The sequence below is a fragment of the Acanthopagrus latus genome, chromosome 11 (assembly GCF_904848185.1).
Source record: "Acanthopagrus latus isolate v.2019 chromosome 11, fAcaLat1.1, whole genome shotgun sequence".
Taxonomy (NCBI): Eukaryota; Metazoa; Chordata; class Actinopteri; order Spariformes; family Sparidae; genus Acanthopagrus; species Acanthopagrus latus.
Genome location: NC_051049.1, coordinates 28540196 through 28565033, shown reverse-complemented (window position 1 = coordinate 28565033; position 24838 = coordinate 28540196). Strand labels below are relative to the sequence as shown.

Genomic DNA, 24838 nt, shown 5'->3' with positions numbered 1-24838 from the left:
GAATCACTCACTCTCTGCTCTCGTGTGCGTTGGGCTGAGGTACAGGGCTGCCCAGCCTCATCTCGAACTCGTTGCAGCGCAGAGGTGTGTCTCTGTAGTGGCAGATGAGGCGGTAGAGGCTGTCAAACACCAGGTTGTCAGTCAGGTAGAAGCGGGTGGAGCCAGACTCCTGACGAGAATGGATCCTGCAGTGCTGGACTCGACCTGAGCGCCTGAAATAGGAGGAGTGAGTCAGTACATTGATTGCAGCTCATCTGGCGTAAAACTAACAACAAATAATCTAAACTCTCTTTTGTCTACTGGAAGAAAAAGACCAAACAGAGGAAGAGGGCGTCCTGTGTTGTTACGGACCAGAATGAGAGGGTGTAGTCTCCGACAAACGTCTCGCTCTCCCGGACCAGGAAGGTGCCGTCTTTGGCCCCGCCCTCACAGTAGTCCTGCAGGAGCTTCTCAGCCACTTGTCGACCATCACGCCCTCCGCCCAGCTTCCCGTGGAACCAGCGCTCCGCACAGTGCTGCTCGTTATTGTTGCACTCCTGGACAAGAAACAGACAGAAAACTGCATCATCCTCACCTGATTAAGAGCGGCATCACCAACACAATTGTCATCATCATCATCATCATCATCATTATCTACCTCTTTTGCTTCCTCGTCTTCCTCTTCATCAGCTGTCTGGTAGTGAGATGTCTCCTCTGAGTAATAGATCTTATTACTGGTCAGGACAAAGTAGTGTGGAGTCCACGTCTGTAAATCACAGATTAGAAATGCAGATTAGTAACATCACGCAAACCACTGACTGTGTGTATGATAAATGAAAACCCAAAGTCAGACACTTGGAAACACGCACGTGGTCAATGGGGTCCTCGAGGTAAAGGATGCCATTCTTCAGAGAGTTGCTGATGTCATTTTCAGAGTAGCTGGCTGATGACACCTCTTCATAAAGCGTGCCTTCGACCAGTTTCTTGTGCTGCAGCACAGCGGGAAGACATGAGTCACAGTCAGAACAATGTGTGTGACTTGTGACATGCAAAGCATGTTTAGACCAACTTCCCCGCCTCCACCATTTTTTATTGATGTCACAGATCTTTTTCAAGGATGTGGTAACTTCACCTTGGCTTCTTCAGGGGAGTTGTGGTTGGTTGTAAGCCACCTCACAGCCAAATTAACCAAAAGTCGGCTGGTAATCCAGCACCTGGATACTTTTAAGGGTGTAGCCCACAAAAGTGGGTATATATTGGAGGGCCTGAAACCTACCCTGAGCCATGATAACTACTTTTGTAGGACAATGGTTCCAGAATTAAGTTTGATAAACAGTAGCGTTATCATAGACATTGGTGGCATGATAATATACCAAAATAATGCAAGAACACCTTTTCAATGTGCATTCAATGTTTAACTCTTGGCCTCATCCAGTGGCTCTCAAACTTACAGCTGCTTCCCCCCACCAGGTGCAACAAAACACTACTTTTAACAATACAACCACACATACACATATCAGCAGGCACAAAGAGAGCAGATTTTGTCTTGTTTTCTGCAGCGATCCAGAAGTCAAATCTGTGGTGTGTTCTTTTTAATTCAAAAACACTATTTTCATTTAAGATAATAATGATTGTTTTTAGGCAAAAGAAGAGAAACAGAACATTAAAACAACCTCAAATTATCTCAAGCAGGTTGAAAGACATAATCAGTGCTTAGTTCCTCAGCATTAAATCTGACTTTGACCACACGTCACACGACATGCAGAGGAAGAGCTGCAATTCAACTTCTTTAAGCTCTGCAGAAAATCTGTTCCCTTTCTCTACAGAATTCTGTGGCTGCAGTTTTTGCGTGGGCCTCCCTATCAGTGATGCTGGCTCAATGCTACATGTGTGTGTGTTTGTCTCTGTACCTTGATGAGGATCTTCCTGCGGAGCTGGTAGGGTGAGGGGAGCTCCTCAGCGCTGTTGTCGACCGGCTTGGTGAGCAGCAGGTCTCCAAATACCTTTTTAAAGTGCGTGGCCATATTCCTCTGTTGGACCACACTGCAGTGGTCCTCGATGGACAAGATGACAGGATACCTGCACAAACACAGTGGCAGGAAGTGAAGAGGTAGGACATTTATTTTTCTGTTCATTTCTTTACTGCTGTCTGCAAGTTGTTCCATTTCTAAACAACGGCAATAGCAATGGAGAGGGATGAGACAGACTTTTAGACTTTTAAAACCAAACCGTGTCTTCCTTCTTAACCCACTTACTCAGATGTGACAAAGGCGTGTTCTTTAATGGTGTGCAGCACATCCAGGAATTTGATCTTGGAGGTTAAAGTGTGGCCATGGTAGATGATTGGCAGGTCGTCAGGTCCATCCCAGCAGTCCACTAACATAAAAAAATACAGATTTAGTTACAAACCTCTCCCGAATCATATTTCCTCTGAAGACAACAACAGAAATCTGGACACAAAGCAACACTGCCATTCCTTATCGGGCCAGAGTTTAAAGGGTGTATTGCTAAATATATCTGAATAAGCAGCTAAATATCCACTTCACGGTAACAGGTACTGTGGATTTCTTGAATAAACCATTTAAGTTCTCTTGAGAGTTTAAGTCACATGCTGGAGGCTCCTACATTCAATGCAGCGGCAGCCCATCCTCAGGCAGCGAGCGTAGGCTTCTAGAGATGATTCACTGGAGAACTGGTCACCTGTCAGGTAGCTGAGAGAACAAGGACATGGGAACACAGTTCATAACAGCAGACAAGGAATTCTTACTGAGGAAATGTAACTCTTTGCTGTCTTACTGAGAGTAAGGTAGCAATATTTGTTCTATTGTTAAACGTGGTTGGCCAGTTATTTCCATGTTAAAGGCAGCCGATTTGTACTATGATCCGAAATTGTCAGTTTTTGACAAGTTGCGAATGAGACTCAAAAATACAATACCATACAAACAGCACCTTTAATCACTTAATAAAATGTTACAAAAAGCCAAAATGCTAGAAAATAGGAAATAAAATGCCCCCAAACATAAATAAATTGAAAAGTAATGATACGAATATTATTGGGCTCTTTGTTTAATTACTTGCTCATCATAATTTGTCACAATTGTCAGCTAATTCACTTATTGGCTGGTCAGCTATTTGTCTCAGAATTACAATTGTTTTGAGTACAACATCAACCGGGTTTAAAAGTGCACTATGTAGTTTTTGGGAAGACATTTTAATCAGAGGAGAAATTTATTGATTGATTTTCCTGCTTTAACTAAATAATGTCTTCATATTCATGAATGAATGAACAAACTGACTGTAAAGTAAACGCAATTTCATACTATTTTACTTTTACTTTTATATCTGGCGGACCCTGTCACCCTTCTGCCACCCAAACAGTCTTCTGGGGCCTTATTTTCTTTTTTCTTCTTTCTTTTTTATTCACTTATGGAAAAGATAAATATTTCTGCGTTATAAAAATCTGGTGTTTAAATCAATAATAACATGACACGGGGCTCCTTTAGGGTTCGTTTGCCTTTTATGTGGTCTAAGATATGGGAACATCTGAGACACAACCCTTGAGCCTTACGTGTTGTGAGAGGAGGAGATCCAATACTGAGACAGTGGCCTTTTCATGTCGTCAGGAACAACAGTCGAGAGTCGTGGGTCATATATCGAGTTCTCTTTCGAGTACAGGAATGTCAGGAACTACAAACAGAAATGTAACATGGTCAGACTGTGAGGCTGGAAAAAGTCTCTGCAGTTTATTTCAGTTTTTGTGCAAATTTGTGTTTTCGTACCTCATCCAGTTGTAGCGTGGGCTCAGGCTGCGGTCCCCCTCTCATGTAGCCCATCAGGAACTCCCTGACACGACTCAGATCTGACGCCCAGGAGTCCTGAGACAAGCCGCATAGACAAGTGAGCACGAAGCAGTTTTAAGAGAACAGCTTGGTGTTGTTCTGGGCGGTGGATTTGTACCTTCTGGTCCATCTGCAAAAACTTCTGGAAGTCATAGAGGGAGATCTGACAAAGCTCCGGTCTGTCAACATTCCTGCAAGCACAACGGTTTTCAAGATGTCAGACAGAGGAGGAATGAAAGTTAAAGAAAAGTTCAAATGAATGAGACAGAGGACATGATACATTAGCATCTGTCCGGCAACTATTCTTATGTAATCTAACTACGCTAATTCTAACAATGCCATTTTTCAGGTTAGCGTCCCATAAGGTTAAGCAAAAGGTATAACATCCATAGAGGCAGGAAAAAACTACCATTAAAATGTCAAAAACATCTGGAAATCTCACTTCCCTGAAAACCAAAACCGTCCTTGGGACACTGATAAATTAAATTGGACAGGTAGAAGAACAGGAGCGGGGGGGGGGGGGGGGTGAAAACAAAGGAGTGGAGGTAAAGGTGCATGTGGAGAGACTCACCGCAGAGGGAAGGAGAGCTCCAGCTGCTCAATAATCTGGGGACAAAAGGGGAGGAGCCAGGTGACGGACAGATGGGAGGGAGCCAGGTGAAGCATAAACAGTTGAGGACAAAGTGAGCGTGGTGTGGTGCCAGAGCAGAAGTACTCAAATGCAAAACTGACGCCCCTTTAATTCAGATGATGAAGTACAAGTTTTCTTTAACCATTACATTTTTTAGATAATCTTATGAAATTTGAGAAACAGGGTAACCATTTTTTTCTCAAGAGAATGCATTACGCTTCCCTGGATTAGAACCTGCTATTTGATTTTCAAATCATATGGAAATAAACAGAAAGCTATAGCTGATTGGACTGCGGAAAAAACGCATATACGTTAAAAAAAAACTTCACATGCAGAGCATAAAATGTAAAGTGTACATGCATTTGCAATTAAGGATTTAATATACGAACTTTTAACTGGGACAGTATCAAAATCAGTGCTCATTCCTCTAAAAGTCTGACAGCATAGCTTACAATGGAGGATTTTTTCCATTGTGATATGACTTCTTACTATAAGTAAAGGATTTGAGTACTTCTTCCGAGACTTTGTTTGTGAGCAAAGCCAAATCAACACTCACACTCTTCTGAGCGTCAAACATCAGTGTCCTGTAGAGCTGTGCGAAGTTGGGGTATGACAGATCGGTCCTGGCCTCCACCTCCTGTGTAAACATGGAGGATGTGAGTTAGTGCGAAACGACACAGCGCTGTGGTCGAGTTACAACATCCAGGAGAGGACGTTCAGAGGTGGGTGGAAATATAAAAACAGGAGAAAACACTATTTCTTCATGCACTGGTCAGTTCTGAGATGTGGGGCTATTTGCTAACATCTCATCTTGCAGACTAGAGTAAAACAAAACTGCACATAATACACATGTAAGCGTCTATCTTAGCCCTTTAAGCAAACAAGTGCACATTTAATTAGATGACCTCAGTTGCATAATTAAACCATACATATTAGGAAAATTGAAAAAAGAAAAAAAATAGTGATACCTATTATTAGTGTTTTTTTGAACAGTATTTATGGAGTGATAAAATGAGAGATTTCATTTATCTGGATCAGATTTCTGGCCGAGGAAATCATACAAAATAGTGCATTTTCAGCTAGATAAAACCAAATTTGCATATTTAAACAAACGCTTTGCAATACAAAAAATGATAGTATTAATGTCAGAAGTTTCATGTTGATGTTTATTAGTTACAAATGTTACCATATTCACCTGCAGCGTCTCCCATAAAGACTAAAGACTGACCTGCAGCTTGTCTTTGAGGAAGCGCATGTTGGGGACTCTGTAGTTGATCTGGGGCAGCAGAGCTTTCACATCCTTCACCGTGATGCTGCAAACAACAACGAGGAAAGATGCATCAAAGGAGTTTCTCTGAGAATGCACTGAAGTTAGACGGGATAATTCCAAAAAAGAAAAAAATATTTGACTTGGCACCTTCAGAAACCCGATGATAATTCCTGTGATTTCACCAGGAGATGGCGCTGTACGGATTGCCAAGCTAAACTCTCCTGATTCCCAGGCTGAGTGTGAGGAATCATGTAAAAATTTTCTTTGTTTAGGCTCAGGAGGGATGACAAGGTGACACATCTTGTCCTTGTCTTTTCACTTAATATACTACAACAGCTGTTAGAGGAACAATTCAGTATTGGTTGTGCTCTTTTAGAGGAATTTGTGGCCAATATAAAAAAATAGCAAGTGCTGTCAGACTTAGTCTTAAATTAATAAAATTAATGGTTGTTACACTTTCATATATTTGACTGGTTTAAATCTATAACATCTTTTTTATATTACTAAAGTCATGACAGTGCAACAGATTGCTTTTCCATATTAAAAACTCTTCAGCAGTTGAAGAGTCCCGGGTTGTTATGGACTTGCAAATAATACATTTTCCATTTTTCCCTGAGCACATCTTGTCCATGTGGGCTTAAAAGTTGAGCTGTTTCCACAGTGAAAACTGAACCTGTAAGATCGAGTTTTAAGCCAAAGCAGAGTCCTTAAAATGCCCAGAAGAATCCATGACAACTGGAAAAACTCAATGATGTGATTTGATGAAAATGTCTTCATTATAAAAAGAGAAAACAATGTTAAATGTCAGGCAGCAAAAGTTCCCATGTAATTACAGTAAAATACTGCACATAGTTCAACCATACATTACATAATACAGAGTATTAAGCACATTGTAGAGATGTTACAGTATTCCACTGTTGATGTGTACACAGTATTTTACTGTATGGGAACTTTTGCTGCCAGACACTTCAATTATCTATTTTTACTTACCATTTTTTACAGCATGGACCTTCTCATTATATCACATGATGTTCATCAGTCCAGGGACTTTGTCCAGTTGTCATAAATTTCTGATGATTTTAAAGGACTCTCTTAGTCAAGCTATGATATGTGTGATATAAAAAAGGAATTTGGTCTACTGTCTCAGTTTGAAATATTGTTTGAGCTTTTAAGACTTCAGAACAACTACAGGAATCACAACAAATATAAACTGGGAAAACTCATTTGACAGTAATTCATTCATGTGCAGTATTTCCCTGTAATTTTGCAGGAACTGCTTGGCAAATTCTGCTGCCGCACATTTGACCTTTTTGTTTTTTCCAGTGCGCGACAGGTGGTGACACAGTTTTGTCAAGTTTGTCTTGTAAAAACTGCTCTGAAGTTATTGCAGTTCCTTCTGCAGAGTCGCTGATGGCTTTACCGCTGCATTTTTATTTTTTTCTAGGACCAGCGGCACATGGATAATCACTTCTGCTGATTAACAAAACACGTGCAACCCTCTGGCGTCAGCGAGGAAGCAAGAAAAGCAGGTAAAGTCAAATAAAACCAGGTCAGTGCTCTGTGGCAGGGAGGACCTTTCGGGGTCAATGACCGCAGTCGATGCCAGGTCTGATTTTGTCTCCACCCACTTCCCTCTGTCTAGCTACTGTTGCTGCTATTTTCACAGGAGACAGGAAGTTGCCCTCTCCCAACCCAACGCATCACTTCCTGGCGCTTATCAGGCGGTGGCAGGCTGTTTGTCCTGGAGCGGCTTCCACCCAAACAGAAGCTTATTAATGAAAGCACGAGAGTGGGTGTGTGTGTGTGTGTGTGTGTGTGTGTGTGATATGCATGTTTGAGTCTCATGTTGTGGATTTGTGTGTCTGGCTGTGGGATATGGAGGACCACAAGTGTCACCAAAATAGTAATAAAGCATTTAACTGATTGTACAATAAAAATAGACATCAATAACTTAGTTCACAGAGTAATTTCAAAGTCTTTTTTGGCCGCAGTGCATCAAGTGACAGTGTCATTACACATCTTTGAGCATCACAACCCCCCGTGAAATGACTTGAGTCACTATCATGACTGGAACCATTCGATCCAATTACATTGCCTAAAAGATCCCCATTCAAACACTAAACTGGAAGCCACCTCGGACAGCGGAAGTCTGTAGTGCGCTCGCTTCAAATCCACCTTCAGGCATGTCACATGTCTGCAGATGACAATCAGAGAGCTTGTTACATCAGCTAATTTGCATTGTTTTACCTCGTTTTACCAGCTCAAGGACCAAAGTGTCACGGTAAGGCCAAATGGAGAGGCTAAAAGGAGAGGCTAAGATTAAGGAAAAGTAGCAGGTAGATGGAAATGCAGATAGAAAAGGAAATGGCCCTTTTAAATGCATGATCAAAACTTAATACAATTTTTGAATTCAGCAATTTATTTGTCTTTTTAAGCTGCATTTTCCAAAAAGGTTTCTAAATTCCAATTTTTTTTTTAATTCATGCATATATTGTTTCTATATATATATATATGTATACACACTTATGTACTTATAGTAAATGTTGTTTATGTAAATCCATTTTTAATTTTAACTATTTATTGATAGATTGATATTTAATTTGTAAATATTATTTATAATAATCTTTTATTGCCCAAAAAATATTCTAAAAATGAATTACTTTGTCATTTACCCTATTTATTCAAAAAGTAATAAATTAATCTGTAATTTATTAATGCTTATTTCTATTGTACACTGAGTTAAATGCTTTATGACCGTTTCCGTGACACTGGGTCCTCCACAGTGGGGGGTTAAGGTCAGCAGATCCCTGACAGGGCTCTCACATGCACTTTGATCACATCTGGATCTGGTTTCACCTCCACGTTCCACCTGCTGTGAGCATCCATCACAGGCTGCTTTTACAGCTACAACTGAATGTTGACGTGTTTGTGGCGAGTCACCCACCTGCCCTCATGGTTCCTGTCCATGACCTCAAACTGTTTCCTCAGCCACCTATAGAGGGAGGGGTTGAGAAAGAGAAAACATGAAACTGAGAGGGTGATTATTACAAGAAGCCAAGTTGAAGAGAAATTAAATAGAAATCACACGTTTCCTGGAGAACACCAGCATAATTGTGATTATTAACTGTAAGAAAATCACTAAATGTCATATGCTAATTTTGTCTTGTAAATGTCTTGTGTAAATATGAAAATGGACCATTATCTAGATGAAGAAGAATAGAAGAATACTCTATTTTGCATGATTTCCCAGGCCAGAAAGGTGAACATTAGGTAAACACGGGTTTAAAATTCTGCTGTTCTCCAGCTACTAGTGCTCAGACAAAGTTGACAGGATGTCATTTAACAAAAAAACATACAGACTAGAGGCTTCCTAATATGTCCACAAACACTTGGAAAAAAAAGCTAACAAGCACAGCAGCTGTGGCACCATTAAAGTTTATATTTCCATACACCTCCTCCTTTAAGCAACAGGTTGTATCTGAGCGCCGAGAGTTTGAACTGGGTCATTGTCAAACATGGCGAAAAAAAAAAGTCCCATTCATGTGATCTGCTCCCCAAACAGTTTACACAACTGTCATAAACAGACAAAATTAGCCATTTCATTTCCTCTGACCATTTCCAAACTTATACCGCTAACATTATGTCAACAACAAAACTGTCCAGCACATCCTCACAACCTCGCTCTGTTGTGCTGCTCACACCACAGAAGCCGAAACTGCCCCCGCACATTCATCAGAGGTAAATATTTTCATCCTAAAACAAATATTTGTCCTGTCCTCTGACCAGCACCTCCCTTTCCTGTCCAGGTTGCTACTGGTGTGACCAGATATCACTTCATCACACAAGTAGAGGGCGGAGGGACGTGTTAAGAGCTTTATAAACACTCAAATAAATATTTCAGCAGTGCACGTTAACGCCTTCACCCACAACTGATCACTTCCATTACAACTTTGAAAAAACAAACTGAGGGGTCCGTGTTGAGTATAATAAGTGATTTTCTGGATTTTTAGCCGATTTATTGGCGACAATTTTGATAATAAACTTACTGTTCCAGCACTACGTGCAGGATACAAACTATTCGTATTTCGTTTTCAGGCCTACATCGAGGAAGTTTTTGTCATTGAAGTATTCCTCTCCATTATTTTCTGTGTGCATGAAGAGCAGCCATGCAGGTCAACACACACCTGTCAATCTGTTGTGGTGCGGGCGCTCTCTGAGTGTCAGTCATCAGCCAGTTGAGACCAGTGATCCACATGGTGACCTCCTCCTCACTGAACGCTGCAAAGACCCAAAAAGAGATGATACAGGGGAAGGTCTAAAAAATGTTGGACACCGGTGACTGAATCCTTCATATGTCAGAAAAGTCAGCTAAAATAAATATTCATTTCAAGGTTCAATATGTAAGAACTGTCCGGGTTATGATCAAAACAAATTTGGGGCATCGTGTCACTGCCTGCTAACTGCAGCTGACGGTTGCCTGTTAGCTCTGATAGTAATGCAGCTAGCTGTCCAGATCAGGAGCTTGGCTCACTGGGGGGCTCATTTATACCACTGTCACAGGTGTTTTGGACCTCAAGTCTTGTCCATTACATTTAATGAGTTATGATAAAATGAGACAGAGAGCCACAGAGATCATTTACGCCAATCAACTTGGCTGGAAAAACAACTTGCACCTGAAATGATGGTGATAATCCCTCATTCCACAGAAAAAAACTGTATGCACACTATGTCAAGGACAGTTGGTCAAATTTTAACTACAAAGTCTGTAAACTGTAGATGGACAATTTAGGTAATAACTGATGATGTGCTGTTTCTCCTGACTCACAACAGAGATGTTAATGCGTTTCGGGCATCAGAAATATGCTTAAAAAATACCATTTTATTGATTTATTTCATTGATTAGTTTAATACCCAATCTGTCAATTATTTTCCTGATTAATCAATTAGTTGCTTCGCCTATTCAGTGTCAGAAAATGGGGGAAAATGTCGATCTTAGTTTCATCCTCAAACATTTTGTTTTGCCCAAAATACAAAAATGTACTGTTTACTGTCATAGAGGAGGATGGAACACCTAGAAAATATTCACATTTAAGAAGTTGGAATCACAAAATGTGGATGTTTTTTCATTAAAACAAACTGATAAACCAATTATCCAAACAGTTGGCAAGTAATTGAATAACTGATAAGTTGTGGATTAATCATTGCAGCTGTAGTTATTATTACTGCAGAAAGGAAAAACTACAAAACATTAGACCCAAGGAAGAAAAACCAAATTAATCCTTTTGATAAACTTTCTAACATGTATGTTCTTTTTAAAATGAAAGTTAATGAAGCAACTCGTAAGATAAACTTATTCACACTGTGAGTTGTCTACATAGGAAAACATAACTTAGAAAGATGTTTAATCACACATAAAGTCTTTACTTGGTGGAAATATGTTCTCAGAAAGAAAGGAAATGTAGTGAGACCTCTAATGGACAGGACTGTGAAAAAATCTCCAAATAAACAGTAAAGTGTGAAAATACATGGGAATCACAAGAACACACACACACACACACACACGTGCAGTGTATACGCACTGACCAGCCAAGCTGAGAGTCCTGAGGCGAAACTCTAGACCGTACAGCACGATGAAGCAGTGGGCGGTGTCCAGTTTACGTGCCTCCTCCGGGTAGCGCTCAAAATCACGGGAGCCCTTCCCCAACCGCAGCTCCCGGATCTCCCGTATGTCGACTGGAGGGAGGGAGGGAGGGAGGGAGGAAGGAAGGAAGGATAGAGTTGCATGAAGACAAATATGCACAACCATAAATCACACTTTGGCACGTTGTTCATTTCCCTGCCAAACACACAGAAATCTGCTGCCAGAAAGCTGAACAAATGTACTGTGTGTACTGAGTGTGCCGTCCACAGAGGCCAAAAACAGACGCACAAACATTTCAGCTGTTGGTAGCAGGATGCTCCGAAAGTCTGCAGAGGTTTTTAGCCAAACTAGGTTTTCCTTCATACTCATCTGAGAAAGAATCCCTCAACCTCATAGCTGAGGGGTGTTGAACCAACTGAACTGGATCCCTAAACTACCAAAGTGAAGCTCTACAATTGATGAGCTACAGTCTGCTTGTGCACTATAATGAATAACTTGTACTAATCTTATAATCAAACATGTTTATTGAGGCTGCTCTCAGCTTTACCTAGGCTTAGTTTGAGCCTCAGATCTAGAGGGTTGGGAGAAATGGCTCACATGTAATCTGGATTATAAAATCAGATTTAAAAAGTAATAACTCTAATCAGCCCTGGTCACATTTGTTGAAAAATATTACTGTAATCTAGTTACAGTGATATTGTTAAGGATATTTTTGATTGTGTCTTTTAAATATGGCTGTTTGGTGTCTGACATTCAGAGAGTCTTAGAAAAGTTCTGCACTTTGTGACAAACTTACTAGTAAAAATACTTTGGACCACACTGGACACTGGAGTTTACAGATCCGTTAACTGTTTTTTTATGGATATGAGTTTATATTCCTTTTTATTTACATTGAAAATATGATAACATGCTCCTCTGGCGTCACCAGAGCAAAGTCAACTCCATTTGTCCTTTGATTAAAAAACAGCTGCAGCAAAACAAAAGAAACATCATCCTACATGCTGTAGCAGCATCACACCTGTGCTGTTTCAAAGATTAATACAATCCGAACTACTGTGAAGGCAAAGACTCTTTACACTGGAAACTGAGAAGAGAAAAAGAGAAAAACAGCCTTTTACTACATTATGTTTATGGGTGTCTATTTTGTATGTTGTAGCAATATAGCATTGCAATAATTCACTCAAAATAACATAAGACTTGTTTAAATAATAGGATATCCAATCGCCAGCGAACACGTCACAAAAGATTGACAAGCTATCCTGGACCAATCAGAGATGACCAAATGCATATGTGAAGAGTCACCGCCCACTTTTTTAATGGCTCCGGTTCCAGAAGTGAATTTCTCATTCATTCACTCCATTGACGTTTCTTTAAATCCTCATATAAAGAGTTTTAAGCCTGGAACCAAGCCAGTAAACTACGAGATGAATCATGAACATAAAACATTTAATTTGGAGCAAAAAAAACATAAAAAAAAAAAAAAAACTGTAGATAATTATCTTGACAGTAAAGGAACTACTCATCCCATAAACCATTGCAAATATAACAGCGACATCTCTGATTGGTGGGGCTTGCTGTTACCATGGTAATGTTTACCGAAACCTGCAAATTTCATGTTTGCTAGTTACTGCTACCACTGAACTCTACGATCATTTACCACAGAGCTACCATGAATTCATTTTCTGACCTACTGCGTTTTTTTAGAGATGAAGAGAAGAGTGTCGAAAGGGGTGAATATCACTACAAGTCTCAGTGGTAGCAGTAACTAGCGAACATGAAATTCGCAGGGTTCGGTAGACATTTCCATGGTAACAGCGAGCTCCACCAATCAGAGACGTCGCTGTTACACTATAGGATTGTGGGTAGTGTAGTACCTTTCCATGATATCGGGAACAAAACATGTTTTTCTTAAAACAAGGTTGATATCATAGGACTTGTGGCTTCTACAGGATCATATGCCATCGTTTCACAATCACATAACTTGTGGTAAGTGTACTTTGGATAGTTACGACATTATGGCCGATGATCAAAATCCTCTATTCAGAATAAGAATGGCATTTTCACTTCCGGAACCTCACTGTTGAGCTCTGTTCTCACCCCCCTGCTCCAGTCTTGTGTGTGCAAAGAGACAGACGGCATCTTGTGGGAGCACTGCTAACAGGGTCAGTGAAAAGACTGAAAAAGTTGATGAAACCTCAGGAAATACCAGTTAATCTTGATAATATATGATCTAGTACTTGTGGAGTATCTTTGAACAAGGCTAATTAGCACCATTGCTAGCTCCAGCGCTAGTAGCCTTAGCTAACAGCGATCAGATCCGATAGCAGTTGGCCATTTGATGTCTGTGACCTTCTCGCACACACTTCATCCACCACACCAGCGACTTTGAACCTTTGAGCTAACCACCATTTCATGTGAACGCTCCCAGCTCGATAAGAGAGTTCAGTGAGACAGTTATTTTAAATGAGAAATTTTATATAGCTTGAACCTCATGGATACGTATTTTTACTGTTTACTCTAAGCTGTGAGAAGATATTTTGTTAGAAAAAAGAAATAAACAAGTTTTTGGTTTAATTTTGCACATGTCAGTGTATATTTTACTTTTACACAGCCTGTATGTTGTATAAGTGTAGAAAGTAAGGTGCAAGGCCTACACAGTGTGTTATTTTGTAATTAAAGGTCCATATTAATTAATTTTGTGTGATTTGAAAAAGGGAGAAAATTTCTACTGATTGACAAACAGCAGTTAAAGTAAAACTAATGATACTTCTCTGACACTGTCTGTTAACAGGTCAGGGTTTTTTTGTTTTGTTTGCACTTTTGGTTGTCCCTGGATTAGGATCTTTGCTGCTGATGGCGAGCCTTCCCACCAGGACCGAGAGAGTGGCAGAGAGAAACAGTATCTGTATCTGCATCTGCTGCGGTCATTGAACGCATCCTGTTTCTACTGCACTTGGTGGTGTGGTAGGCCAACTGCTACAAACACCCTCACACTCATCCTCATCCTTTTCATTCCCCCTTATGTATATCTTCCAACCGTGGTTCCTTGTGTGTGTCCAGTGGGGCTGACTGAAGCCCTGTTAGTGTCAGTCACAACACTGGAGGAGAGGAGGATCTGATTTACTGGATTACAGACAACTGTTTGTTTTCTTCCAATGGCACAAAATACATCCCAAAACAAATCAAATAATGTCAAACATACTCAAAACAGATTCAGCGGTATGCAGTTTTTATTTAAAGGTATAAATGCAGGATTTATTTTATTATTTCATTCGTATAGTTCTTTTGTCCCCTAAACCTGCGTTTTTAGGGAAATTGAACACATTAAATTCAGGTATAAAGGAACTGCAGGTTTAAATTCTAATGTCTGTACCACTCACTCAAAATGAGGGCTATTGGGATATGGCTACATGTAAGCATGTGCATGGGTCTACATTTTTTGGGGGGACCAAAACACAAAACAAGTTTTCAGATATGTCACAGCAAACAATTGAGCACAACACTGAAATATCCCAATATCCCTAACTCATTGAGTTGTGTATGTTACAGGACCCTAACCCTAATCCTAAGGTATTAAGTTTTATCTACGTTTGTTTGATTTACTAAGTTTGCACTGTGACAAAGGTATTTCAAGCCAAAAATAAATCTTTACTTTTTACAACAAATCTTTTTTTAAAACTGAGAGAACTTAATTTAAAATCTGCGCCTGTGTCCGGTTTTGTCTACTTATCTTTACATTCAGTAAATAATCCATGAAATGAACAGTCATTCAGAGATTATGCAGCAGCAAAGGGGTTAACAGAGTGGCCGAGTCAGGTGACCGACCACAGAGTATGATGTAAACTCTGGACTCCACTTTGACACTTGCAGCAGTCGACACACCCACAAAGAAAACCCCGGCTTATTGACTTAGCAGATGTCTTGTGCAAACACACAAACACACTCATGGATGCCCTGCCATTCACACACCAAACACAAGCGCACACACACACACACACAACTGAAGAGAAAGTGAGTCCTTTAGGCCTGGCTGCTCTTCTCAACTACAGAGAAACTACAGAGGGATAAAGTCGAGACTACAGAGCCTTGTGTCGTTTGATAGCAAACCTCCCACTAGGATCAAGTTAAGCCCAACAGGTAGACAAAGAACAATCCGAGCCTGTTGCTGGTCTTTATCTGGGCCAAAGCGAGCCGAGAAACCTGCTTCCTATCTGAGCCTCCTGCATGTGGAGATGACAGGGAGCACATTTGGCACGAGATTAAGAGAGGTCCATTATTTTCAGATGGAAATGTGTCCATACTTTAGTGGGAGACGGTTCAGAGCTGGAGGCGGCAGAAGAACACATAAGGGAGTTCTTACCCACAGATGACCTGCTCTGTTATAATGTTTCAAGGAGAATACTGCAACAAATCCTGCAAATCACAGTACATTCATGTTATACAACACAACTTCCTGATGATCATATCATTTAATGTTTAATTGTCATCAAATCCCAACAAGAAACAAGCAACACCTAAAGTTAAAATGAATGTATTCACAATGAAGTATCATCTGTGTATCAAAGCCTGATCCATTTCAAGCCTCTGTGCCAGAAACTATTCCAAACACATCACTAAGCCACACTGTTGCACTGGATAATAATATACAATAATAACACCAGCCTAATTATTTCATCTTTCTTCATCTTTTAAAACTCCAGTAGACTGCTGGACTACAAACTATCTTGAAAAGAGCTGTAAAGCATCTGGACCAAGCTTAAAGGGATATTCTGGTCTAAGTTTAATCTATGGTCTAACACATCATGACACCGAGTATGACACTCCCCCCTCGAGAGATCAAGCTAGCACCTGATTGGTAACAGGTGACAATAAATTAATAAATAGCCTCAAAACACTGAACATTCTGACCCAACTACAAGCAGCAAAAACTGGACTGAGAGCATTTTGGTTGACTCGATGATTTAAGTGCAATTTTTGGTTTCGTTTGTGTGGTTTAACATGTCTGAAAATGAAGAATTAAGAGTTAATCGCTCTTTGAAAAGGTGTATTAACATTATTATGCTATCATATAACCACCAGCGCTATAACATGTTCCACCAAAAGTAGTTATTGTGTAAGCTGCACATTAGCAACAAGTGTATGTGTGTGTGTGTGTGTGTGTGTGTGTGTGTGTGTGTGTGTGTGTGTTATAAAAGCAAGTACATCTCCAGCCTTACTCTATCAGGCTTTGGTAAATGATTCATTAGTCATAACAACCTCTAATCTCAACTCTTTGAACCAACTCACAGTGTTTACTCTGAGTCTTGTTTACTCTTATTCTGATCAGACATTACCTGATCTAACTCTCCAGTTATGTAGCCTGCCAAACAAATCTCAACATTCAGTTCAAAGCAGCTGTTTCCTTCTTCCAGCTCAATAAGTTGGTAATTTTAGACCAAGGCAAGCTTTTTAAACAGCCATTTTGTCTCGAACATCAAGGCGTTTGAGAAATTTTGTTTTACAAAAAATCGTTCATGTGCATTTGTGCTCATGTGCAGTTTGTTGCCTTGAAACTTAGATATCAGACCATTTCAAACAATATCCAGCCATAATAATCTTTTAGTTCTGAACAATGTGTCTCACGTTCAAAGTTGACTATTTTTCCTCCCAAACTACGAGAACAATCTCCCAAAACCTGCTGCTTGTTTTTCTCTGCTCTCTCCCTTTATTACTTCCTGCCATTTAGTCTGAACGGTGGACAATCGGGCAAACAGATGCGCGGCTCGCTAGACGTCACACTTCACTCACCATGACTGTGTTAACACTCTGCCTCACTCTACAACACACACACACACACACTTACACACACACACACACAGCAGCAGCTCTGCTCTGATGTAAACTTTGATGAACGTATCAGGAGGGAGAGGGCCAACTGGAGACAGTTCAGAGTATCAGACACTATCAATAGTCACAGAAAACACACTGTAATCCGTTGCGGGACACCATAAAATCGAGTGTTTCATCACCAGAGAAGCTCACAAACTAAAACTAACCTCTCATACTCTCTGTATGTCTGTTCTCAGAGCTGAATGGTCCCTGTTTAGACTGACTGGTTCCTGAACGCACCATGAGCCGTTTACACTGCTAACCTGAAACCACCAGCCGTGGATAATTGCAGAGCACTTCCTGGTACAGCTGGTGACATCACTCCCTACCAGATGGCAGAAGTCTACACGGAGATTATAAATTACAGGGAAGTTAACGATGGGAGACAGGAATGAAACACAAGAGGGACGGTTATAAAAGGGATAAACGAATGGAGAGATGGGATGTAGTGTGACAGTACAGCTGTCTTTTTTAAATTCAGTAATTAAAGAATTGATAAGGTCCTTAAAGGACCATATAAAGACCATTCACAATGGTACCGCTACAAAAATAACTGCCATAATTCACCAAGGATATCAACTGCTGTCACCAATGCAGCGCCGGCTGCAGGATGACGCCAATAAAGTGTTTCACAATGATCAGTGTTTAATGCTTCATTAGGCTACTAATCAAAACTCTGGTTTAGTTGAAGTTTCTGGACAATTAGGACAGGATTCAGGACAACTACTTGTAATTCTGGACTGTCCCGGACTGTTCTGGACTGCATGGAGGTGGTTTTAAGAGTTTAAAGGAATTAGAAGTAGTGTCCTTTTTATTGAAAGTAAAGTCTCAGAATGTCACATTGTATAGAATGGAAATGAATGGAAACCAATGGCTGCCTAAAAAGGAAGGAAAGTACAGATTCATAATACAATATTAATATTCAATAAACAGCTACTGCAAAGGCAATGTTATGATGGTGTTGAATTAAAAAAAAAATATGGAGTCATTGTTTCCTTTTTTTAATGACAGGCACCTGAATTCACGAATATAAATAATTTTTGCACTGTGTTTTTACTCTCGTCTTTTACTGTTCATTGCAACTCCCAACTCCCCTGTCCCGATTTTCACCCATCCTCATCTGTTCACCCGAGTTCAGATGGTCCTGACAAATTTTTCTATAGTAGCCCAGACTGGATAAACCAAACACAGGCTCTGGAGAGGGCATTTTGCGTTTTAGTTTTTTCAAAACAGCCACCGTTTGCTCTCCCAGTGTTTCTGCCGGTGTAATGGTATATTCACCAGGCCTAAGCATTGGGAATTTCGGGAAAAGAAACATTTCTTATATCCTGATTAATATTGTGATGATGACGGAACAAAAAAGGCGGAACTCAAAATGTGAGGGAGCAATTGCCGCCCATGAGAATGCACATAGATTTTGCTCTGCCGCTCACAGATCACCATCTCCAATCAAGGGGGCAGGTATCATGGAAACAGCTGACGTCACATGTCAGAAGCAACAACATGGAGGAGCTGAGAATGTTGGTCTGCGTACCCGGAGCTTTACAACATGGTACTACCCACGTGTTAAGACAACTTTCCCCTAACTTTATTGCACAGATAGATGTTCTGATACAGCAAGCAGCTGCCTTCAAAAACAAAACATCTGAGACCAACAAATACTGCAAAACTTAAACAACTTAAACCAACCATGTGTCAGCATCTAGGACAGTGATGGCTTTCCCTGGAGCTCACACTGAAGCAAAGAGTCTGCTTGCCACTGATGGAGACAAGACATTGTATCAATATACATATATATTGAGGGGTATTCAGTTGGTTTTAATCTGCTACATCACAGCTAGATCCCACTAAATATATACTAATATAAAGTGTACTAAATAAATACTAAATAAAGTGTTATATTACAAAATAGGGTTTATTTGAAGTTATTTTAAATCTAGTTATGTTTTTCAACATTTTCAGCCGAGTTAAACCAATCGTTGGCTAACCCTAATCATGCATTAAATGACTCCTCATTTGTGTAAACCACCTCGAGTATCTCAGGCATCCAAGCACCATCATTTGTGGTTCATGTCTGTACTTCCTGCAGAAGATGCTGGATCTTTTGTTTTTCCTGCAGCCAACAAGTCCTTCAATCTGAAAAGGGAAGCGAGACACTCCCTGATAACCCCACACTTCCTGCGCCTCAGGATTTAATACCTCCACTGTTTGCCAAGACGCTCATCGCAAAGAATAACACTGACTTCGCGTGTGTGTGTCTGTGTGTGTAGCAAAGCTCGGGGAGAAACTTTATTTCAAAGCAAACAGTAGGAAAAAAAAAGAAACAAAGGAAGGAAAAACTGGGGAGAAGGGGGAGGGGAGGGGAGACAGAGTGGAGGGGTCACTCAGATTAACGTGAGTGAGATTACTGAGAACAAAAGAGCCAAGCATCAGATCGATGACCTTGAAATTCGAAAAGAAAGTGAAAGAAAATGCAGTGAGAAAGTGAAATGGGAGGTCAGAGAAAATGAGAAGGGTGTTAAGGTCAATGTGTGGGGGGGGGGGGACTGGGAGAGGACAGCTGGAAGAGGAAAATGGAGAGGCGAAGGAGGAGGCGGAGGAGGAGAGATAGAGCTGTGGGAGATAAAGTGGAGGAGAGACCCGCTGAGTTCCTGGAATGTACTGGTGGGTTTGTCTGGAGGGAGGCTGTTTGTAAAGGGGCATTTATGGGTTATGAAAGTGTGTGTGTGTGTGTGTGTGTGTCTGTGTGTGTGTGTGAAAGCTGTGTTTCCACCAGTGTGTACATTTGGTCTGAACGAACGGTGTAGGTGTTCGCTGTGGTTCATGAACGCTCAGACTTGTAGCTGTCATCCATTGAATTAGCGAAGGCGCTGCTCATGTGGTTTATGATCACGGATAAATAATTGAGAAGGAACCCTGAGCAGAAACAACCGCTGCATGTGTGCAGTGGCCATGCAGCTGAGAGCACTGTGACTGCATCAAAACACACAGGCAAAAAAAAGGGCTGCAACAAACCATTTTTATTGTCGATGAATCTGTTGATGACTTTCTCTCTTAGGTAATGCGTTGTTTGGTGCGATGAACTCCTCAAATGTCGACAAACCAAAGATAGTCAGTCATAGTGATTGTATCATGATTGGGGTTCACCACTCTGTCAAACACATGACTGTATAAAGGATGCTACTTCAGGAACCCAGGAACACTTAATAAAACTGCTGTCAGTAGAAAGTTTGGTTTAACACAGCATCCTGACTTTTTGGGATTTGAGTAAAACATGATTTGTGGAAGTTATGGCACAAAAAGTTCACCTTCAGCGAGGTGATGGAAACAGATCTGACAGACGTAAACCATTTCTATCTTATATGAGAGGAGTTTTTTTTTTTTTTCATGCTACCATGAAGTCTGAGAGTTAGAATAACACATGGCAGACAGAAGGAAACTCTATCATGCCAGTTGTGAATACCATAACTTTTCTCTGTAACAAATCCTCCCCCAGGCCACAAAATCCAGGACGCAGACAATAGCCTCCACACCCCAGACAGGCAGAACGGTTCTTCAACGGCACGACAACAGCCTGCTGCTTCAAGTGCACCGCTAACGCTTGACTCCACTCCAGCAGGCTGCCTCCATCACCTCACCCCACAGTCAGTCAGTCAGTCAGTCAGTCAGTCACTTGGTCAGTTAGTCAGCGTGTGTGTCAGGCAGACAAACAGGAAGCTCGGGCAGGGCGAGGACTCTGGATCCACGCGGCAGCAGTGTGCTCTTCCGTCTGGAGGGTTACACTGAGGCTGACACTGAGGACGCAGAGTTCACAGGGTCATGACGCGTCTGTCCAATGAGGAGGCCGGGACAGCGCCTCAGCTGCAGGCTCAGTCATCACGGTAGGAGGGAGGGAAGCGGCCTATCACATTCTCAAGCAGCAGGCGTGCAGAGAGGATAAGACTGAAACAAACCTGCAAAGCTGTCTATCTACATGCTCAGTTCACCCAGACTACAAAAACTTACAATTCAAGAGGTGCACAGCCATGGAGGGGTTCGGTCTGAGGTGCCATGGAGCTAAGGAACAGTAATCTTTGACATGATTCGGGTCCTGTGGGCCGGGTCGGGTTGGGTTGGAATTTTCAGGCCTGTTGAGAACTCTACCATAGAGTTCTGAGGATCAATACAGTCCCAGCTCCGAACGTGTGCGCGTTTTTTTTAAGGGTGGGTTCACACGAACACAAAAAGACGCATTTTTCCACTAATCCACAGTATTGAAAAATTACGTGAGAAAACCCAACATCAGTGTGCGTTTCTAAAAACAATGTCTCCGTTACTCTGACGTCTGTAGATCATTTTAAGACACCAAATGACTGTTCGCACAAACAGATGCTGTTTAGTGTGTCAAAAGTCTTCTTTCTCAAATCTCTGAGCTCCACAGACAAACTTCCATTCATCACCATGATTCTGGGGAGACGGCTGAAGTTCAAGCGACCAATATGTCTTTACTAACACCAACCTGCTTTGCTGCAGGGATGACCAGGGGACAGTTGTTTTACGGGTCAGAGGGCAAAAGGGCTGAGAACTTTAGAACGCGCACACACAGCAGAAATAAACTCTCTGGTGTCGGTCAGCATGTTTATCAGTCTTAAAGCTGACACTTCACCGTCTTCTGATACAGGCTCTGTGACCGGTGCACAATATAAATGAATCCAATAAGAAACAAAGTGTATAGAGGGCGTGTGACCGAGGCACTGGCACTGTCTGATCACGTACCGTAGATGATATCCCGTCTTTAATGCATGAATGGATAAAGACTTCATGACTCCTGAGGGCAAAAATGTAAAAGCTGCTGCCTCCCTACGAAAAAGGAGCGTGACTCCCACACTCTTTGTTGCCATCTTGAGTCTCTTTGTAGTCGTTTTGTAACGTTGTAGTAATTCTGTCTATCTGTAGTTCTTCTGCATCTTTGTGCAGTTGTGTTGTGTCAGATATTGCGTCTGTCTTTGCGTCTTTGTCGTTGTTTCGAGTCTTTTTATAGCGAACTTTGAGTCTTTTTTTTAGATTCCTGTGTCTTTATGAGGCCCTGTTGTGTAAAGTCTGTAATTGTTATGAGTATCTTTAGAGTCATTTTTGAATCTTTTTATAGTTGTTTTGTTTTTTGGGGTCATTTTGAGGCCCTGTTGTGTCTCTTCATAGCCCTTTGTGTCTTTTTGTGGTCGTTTTACATGAAGCAGGACTCTCAGGTGCCTCTGTTGGTTCAGAAACTGCGGCTGAACTTCAGTGTTTAGTTCAAGCTGCAGATGAAGAGAGATTGTCTGACTCCTGTCTAAAGCGTCCCGCCACATCAGATGCACTCTTTCTGTAATAGAAAGGGTAAAAATGGACTGGATTTGGTTAACAGATATTCACTAAAAGATCAGGACACCCAAACTTTTAACTGCGCTCTGTAAAACAGCACTCACTTCATACAGAGGCTGTCTTTGAGGCTCTGAGGGCACAATCCAAAGGGCCCAATAGGAAAGGGGGCCCCAGGGTATGCACCCAGTAGGCTCACTCAGTCAGTAATCACTTCATGATTTTATAGCAATACTCACGCTCTCCTTCCATCTTGTCGGGGTTTCGGCTCCACACTATCTGCCGCATGTCCTGCTTTATCTGGAACGTTCTCCTCTCGGGCCGCTGGGATTTCTTTTGGTAGAAGAGTGTCATCACCGTCCCCATCTCCAGGCTGTGGAGGATGCGGGGACCGGCCTCTGTCCAGTCCAGCATCCTGGAGGCCGTGACCGGACCGGCAGCCCCTGCAGCGGCCTCCTCTGCCCAGCCATTGAGGCAGCCGCTGAACCTGGCTGCACACATCTTCACTGCATAGCTACGAGGAAACCCTGCAGAAATCTGTTCTGGTTTCTGGGCGAGAGCGCTCGTCCTTTAATCACTCACTGAACGCGCCGGTTATCCAACATGTTCCAAACCACTGGTGCAAAGAGGAAATCTTGTGCCACTCACAGCAGTCAGAGGGTTTCAGTGACAGCTTCACATTAAAACACAAGCTGAGAGACTTGAGAGCTGAAACTCTGACACGTCTGAGATGTGAATTATCCCCTGCTCCTCTGGAGGGGGAGTGTATCCCTCCGTTATCCTTTCCAGATGCTTCTGGCAGCACATCAGCGAAATCCACTTGGACCGAGCTCTCATCACCGCTGGACTCAGGTTTCCTTACTGTGTCCTCCCGCCAGTCCTCCGATCCAGGACAGCAGAGGCTGCTCGGTCCTGCGTCGCTGCCTCCTGCCGCCGCTCTGTGCTCCTGCTGCCGGGGCAGTGAGAGAGATGTGTCTGCCCCGCTCCTGCCTTTAAAATGAAGTCAGTGCGAGCGACAGTGACGCCGAGTTATGTAACGTAGAGTCGGACAAATACCCGGAGGTGGTGCAGCAGGGCGGCGGGGAGGAGGACGGGCACCGGCGGGCGAGACGGAGAGACGCGCGGACGGGAGAGCACGGAGCGGCCGCGGCGAGAACCATGCGCGGTCCCGTCCGCCAAACCATTCCGCTCTCCCCTCACACACGGCTCGTCTCCGGGCACATCGCACCGGGGACGGGATTCATTCTCCTCCGCAGTCAGCCGTGTGTAGTCACCGTCCAGAGGCGTGCGGGGCGGCGGTGAGAGGCGGTGAAAGGCTCCGGTTTCTCCTCGCTGCTCCTCGGCCAGGATCTGCCTGCGCGTCCCCTCAGCTCCAACGCCAGAGGTCTTGAGAGGAAATTAGGGCTAGCAGACCGGAAAAGCTTGATCAGTTTTTTTTTCCCCCTTTCTGTGCTGTAGTATATCTGAGGGAGGATGAGGGGAGTGAAGGGTTGGAGTGAGGAGGAGGAGGAGGAGGAGGAAGGAGAGGAGGCAGAGAGCAGAGCGACCTCCGCGGGTCTCCAGGAGCTCTGCAGCCACACAGGAGGCTTTATTTCTCCCAACACGTGTTTAACTGAGTCCAGTCAAAGAGGTCAAGTGTGGTTCAAGATGTGTGGCTCAAGTGTCAAAGATCGCATGTTAGAAAGTTATTAGCTGCAGCAATACATCGGGAAACAAAGATGGTTCCTTGTTAAGTGCTAGGCTACAACAAATTATAGTATATCAACAACAACAATTATAATTATAATAATATTTATTATTATTATTATTATTATTATTATTATTATTATTATTATTATTATTATTATTATTATGAAAGAAGAAAAAGACGATAAAGGTATAATAAAACAATATCAAAAAAAATCTCAACTCTGTTTTCAAGAATAAAAAATGAAGTTTTATACTAATACATAAATAAATGATATATAAGATAAAATAAACAAATTCATAAGAATGATTATTATTTTTATTATAACAATAGTTACAGGAAAGATGAGTGCTCGAGTGTCACTTTATACTTGAATAACCGTCAAAAGCGGTACATTGACTGGCTTGACTACTTTTCAGAGTGGTGGTAGTGGTGGTAGCAGTGGTGGTGGTTATTTGTAATAATTGCACTGTAGCCCCGGCCATCATAACTGATTTGGCAGAACAATTGTGCAACGTCCGTCCCATTAGTGCAGCACTAGGAGCAGGTGGTCCTCTTAGTTCTGCTTTCAAGAGAAGAAGTTATT

At 41.9% G+C, this 24838-nt stretch overlaps 1 protein-coding gene and 2 long non-coding RNA genes across 3 annotated transcripts in view; 2 read left to right on the top strand and 1 right to left on the bottom strand.

Annotated features, from left to right (window-relative positions):
• The window catches only part of LOC119029127 (1-phosphatidylinositol 4,5-bisphosphate phosphodiesterase gamma-1-like), a 33530-nt gene extending 9484 nt beyond the window's left edge, over positions 1–24046 (bottom strand). The window contains exons 1-17 of the mRNA XM_037115742.1: positions 22805–24046; positions 11303–11452; positions 9904–9997; positions 8664–8711; positions 5678–5762; positions 5006–5086; positions 4390–4424; positions 3937–4009; positions 3759–3854; positions 3548–3666; positions 2605–2690; positions 2235–2355; positions 1890–2058; positions 849–968; positions 638–745; positions 352–536; positions 12–212 (exon numbers count right to left, since the gene is read on the bottom strand). Of these exons, the coding sequence (XP_036971637.1) occupies positions 12–212; positions 352–536; positions 638–745; positions 849–968; positions 1890–2058; positions 2235–2355; positions 2605–2690; positions 3548–3666; positions 3759–3854; positions 3937–4009; positions 4390–4424; positions 5006–5086; positions 5678–5762; positions 8664–8711; positions 9904–9997; positions 11303–11452; positions 22805–23066 (2033 nt within the window). The 5' untranslated portion in view covers positions 23067–24046. The remainder of the gene's footprint in view (positions 1–11; positions 213–351; positions 537–637; positions 746–848; positions 969–1889; positions 2059–2234; positions 2356–2604; positions 2691–3547; positions 3667–3758; positions 3855–3936; positions 4010–4389; positions 4425–5005; positions 5087–5677; positions 5763–8663; positions 8712–9903; positions 9998–11302; positions 11453–22804) is intronic.
• On the top strand, positions 1951–8137 carry LOC119029132. The gene is made up of 3 exons (XR_005077905.1): positions 1951–2089; positions 7164–7248; positions 7386–8137. It is a non-coding gene; the product is annotated as an uncharacterized LOC119029132 (long non-coding RNA).
• On the top strand, positions 13236–18176 carry LOC119029131. Its single transcript, XR_005077904.1, has 4 exons — positions 13236–13346; positions 13471–13522; positions 14152–14324; positions 17426–18176. It is a non-coding gene; the product is annotated as an uncharacterized LOC119029131 (long non-coding RNA).
• Positions 24047–24838: the final 792 nt, after the last annotated feature.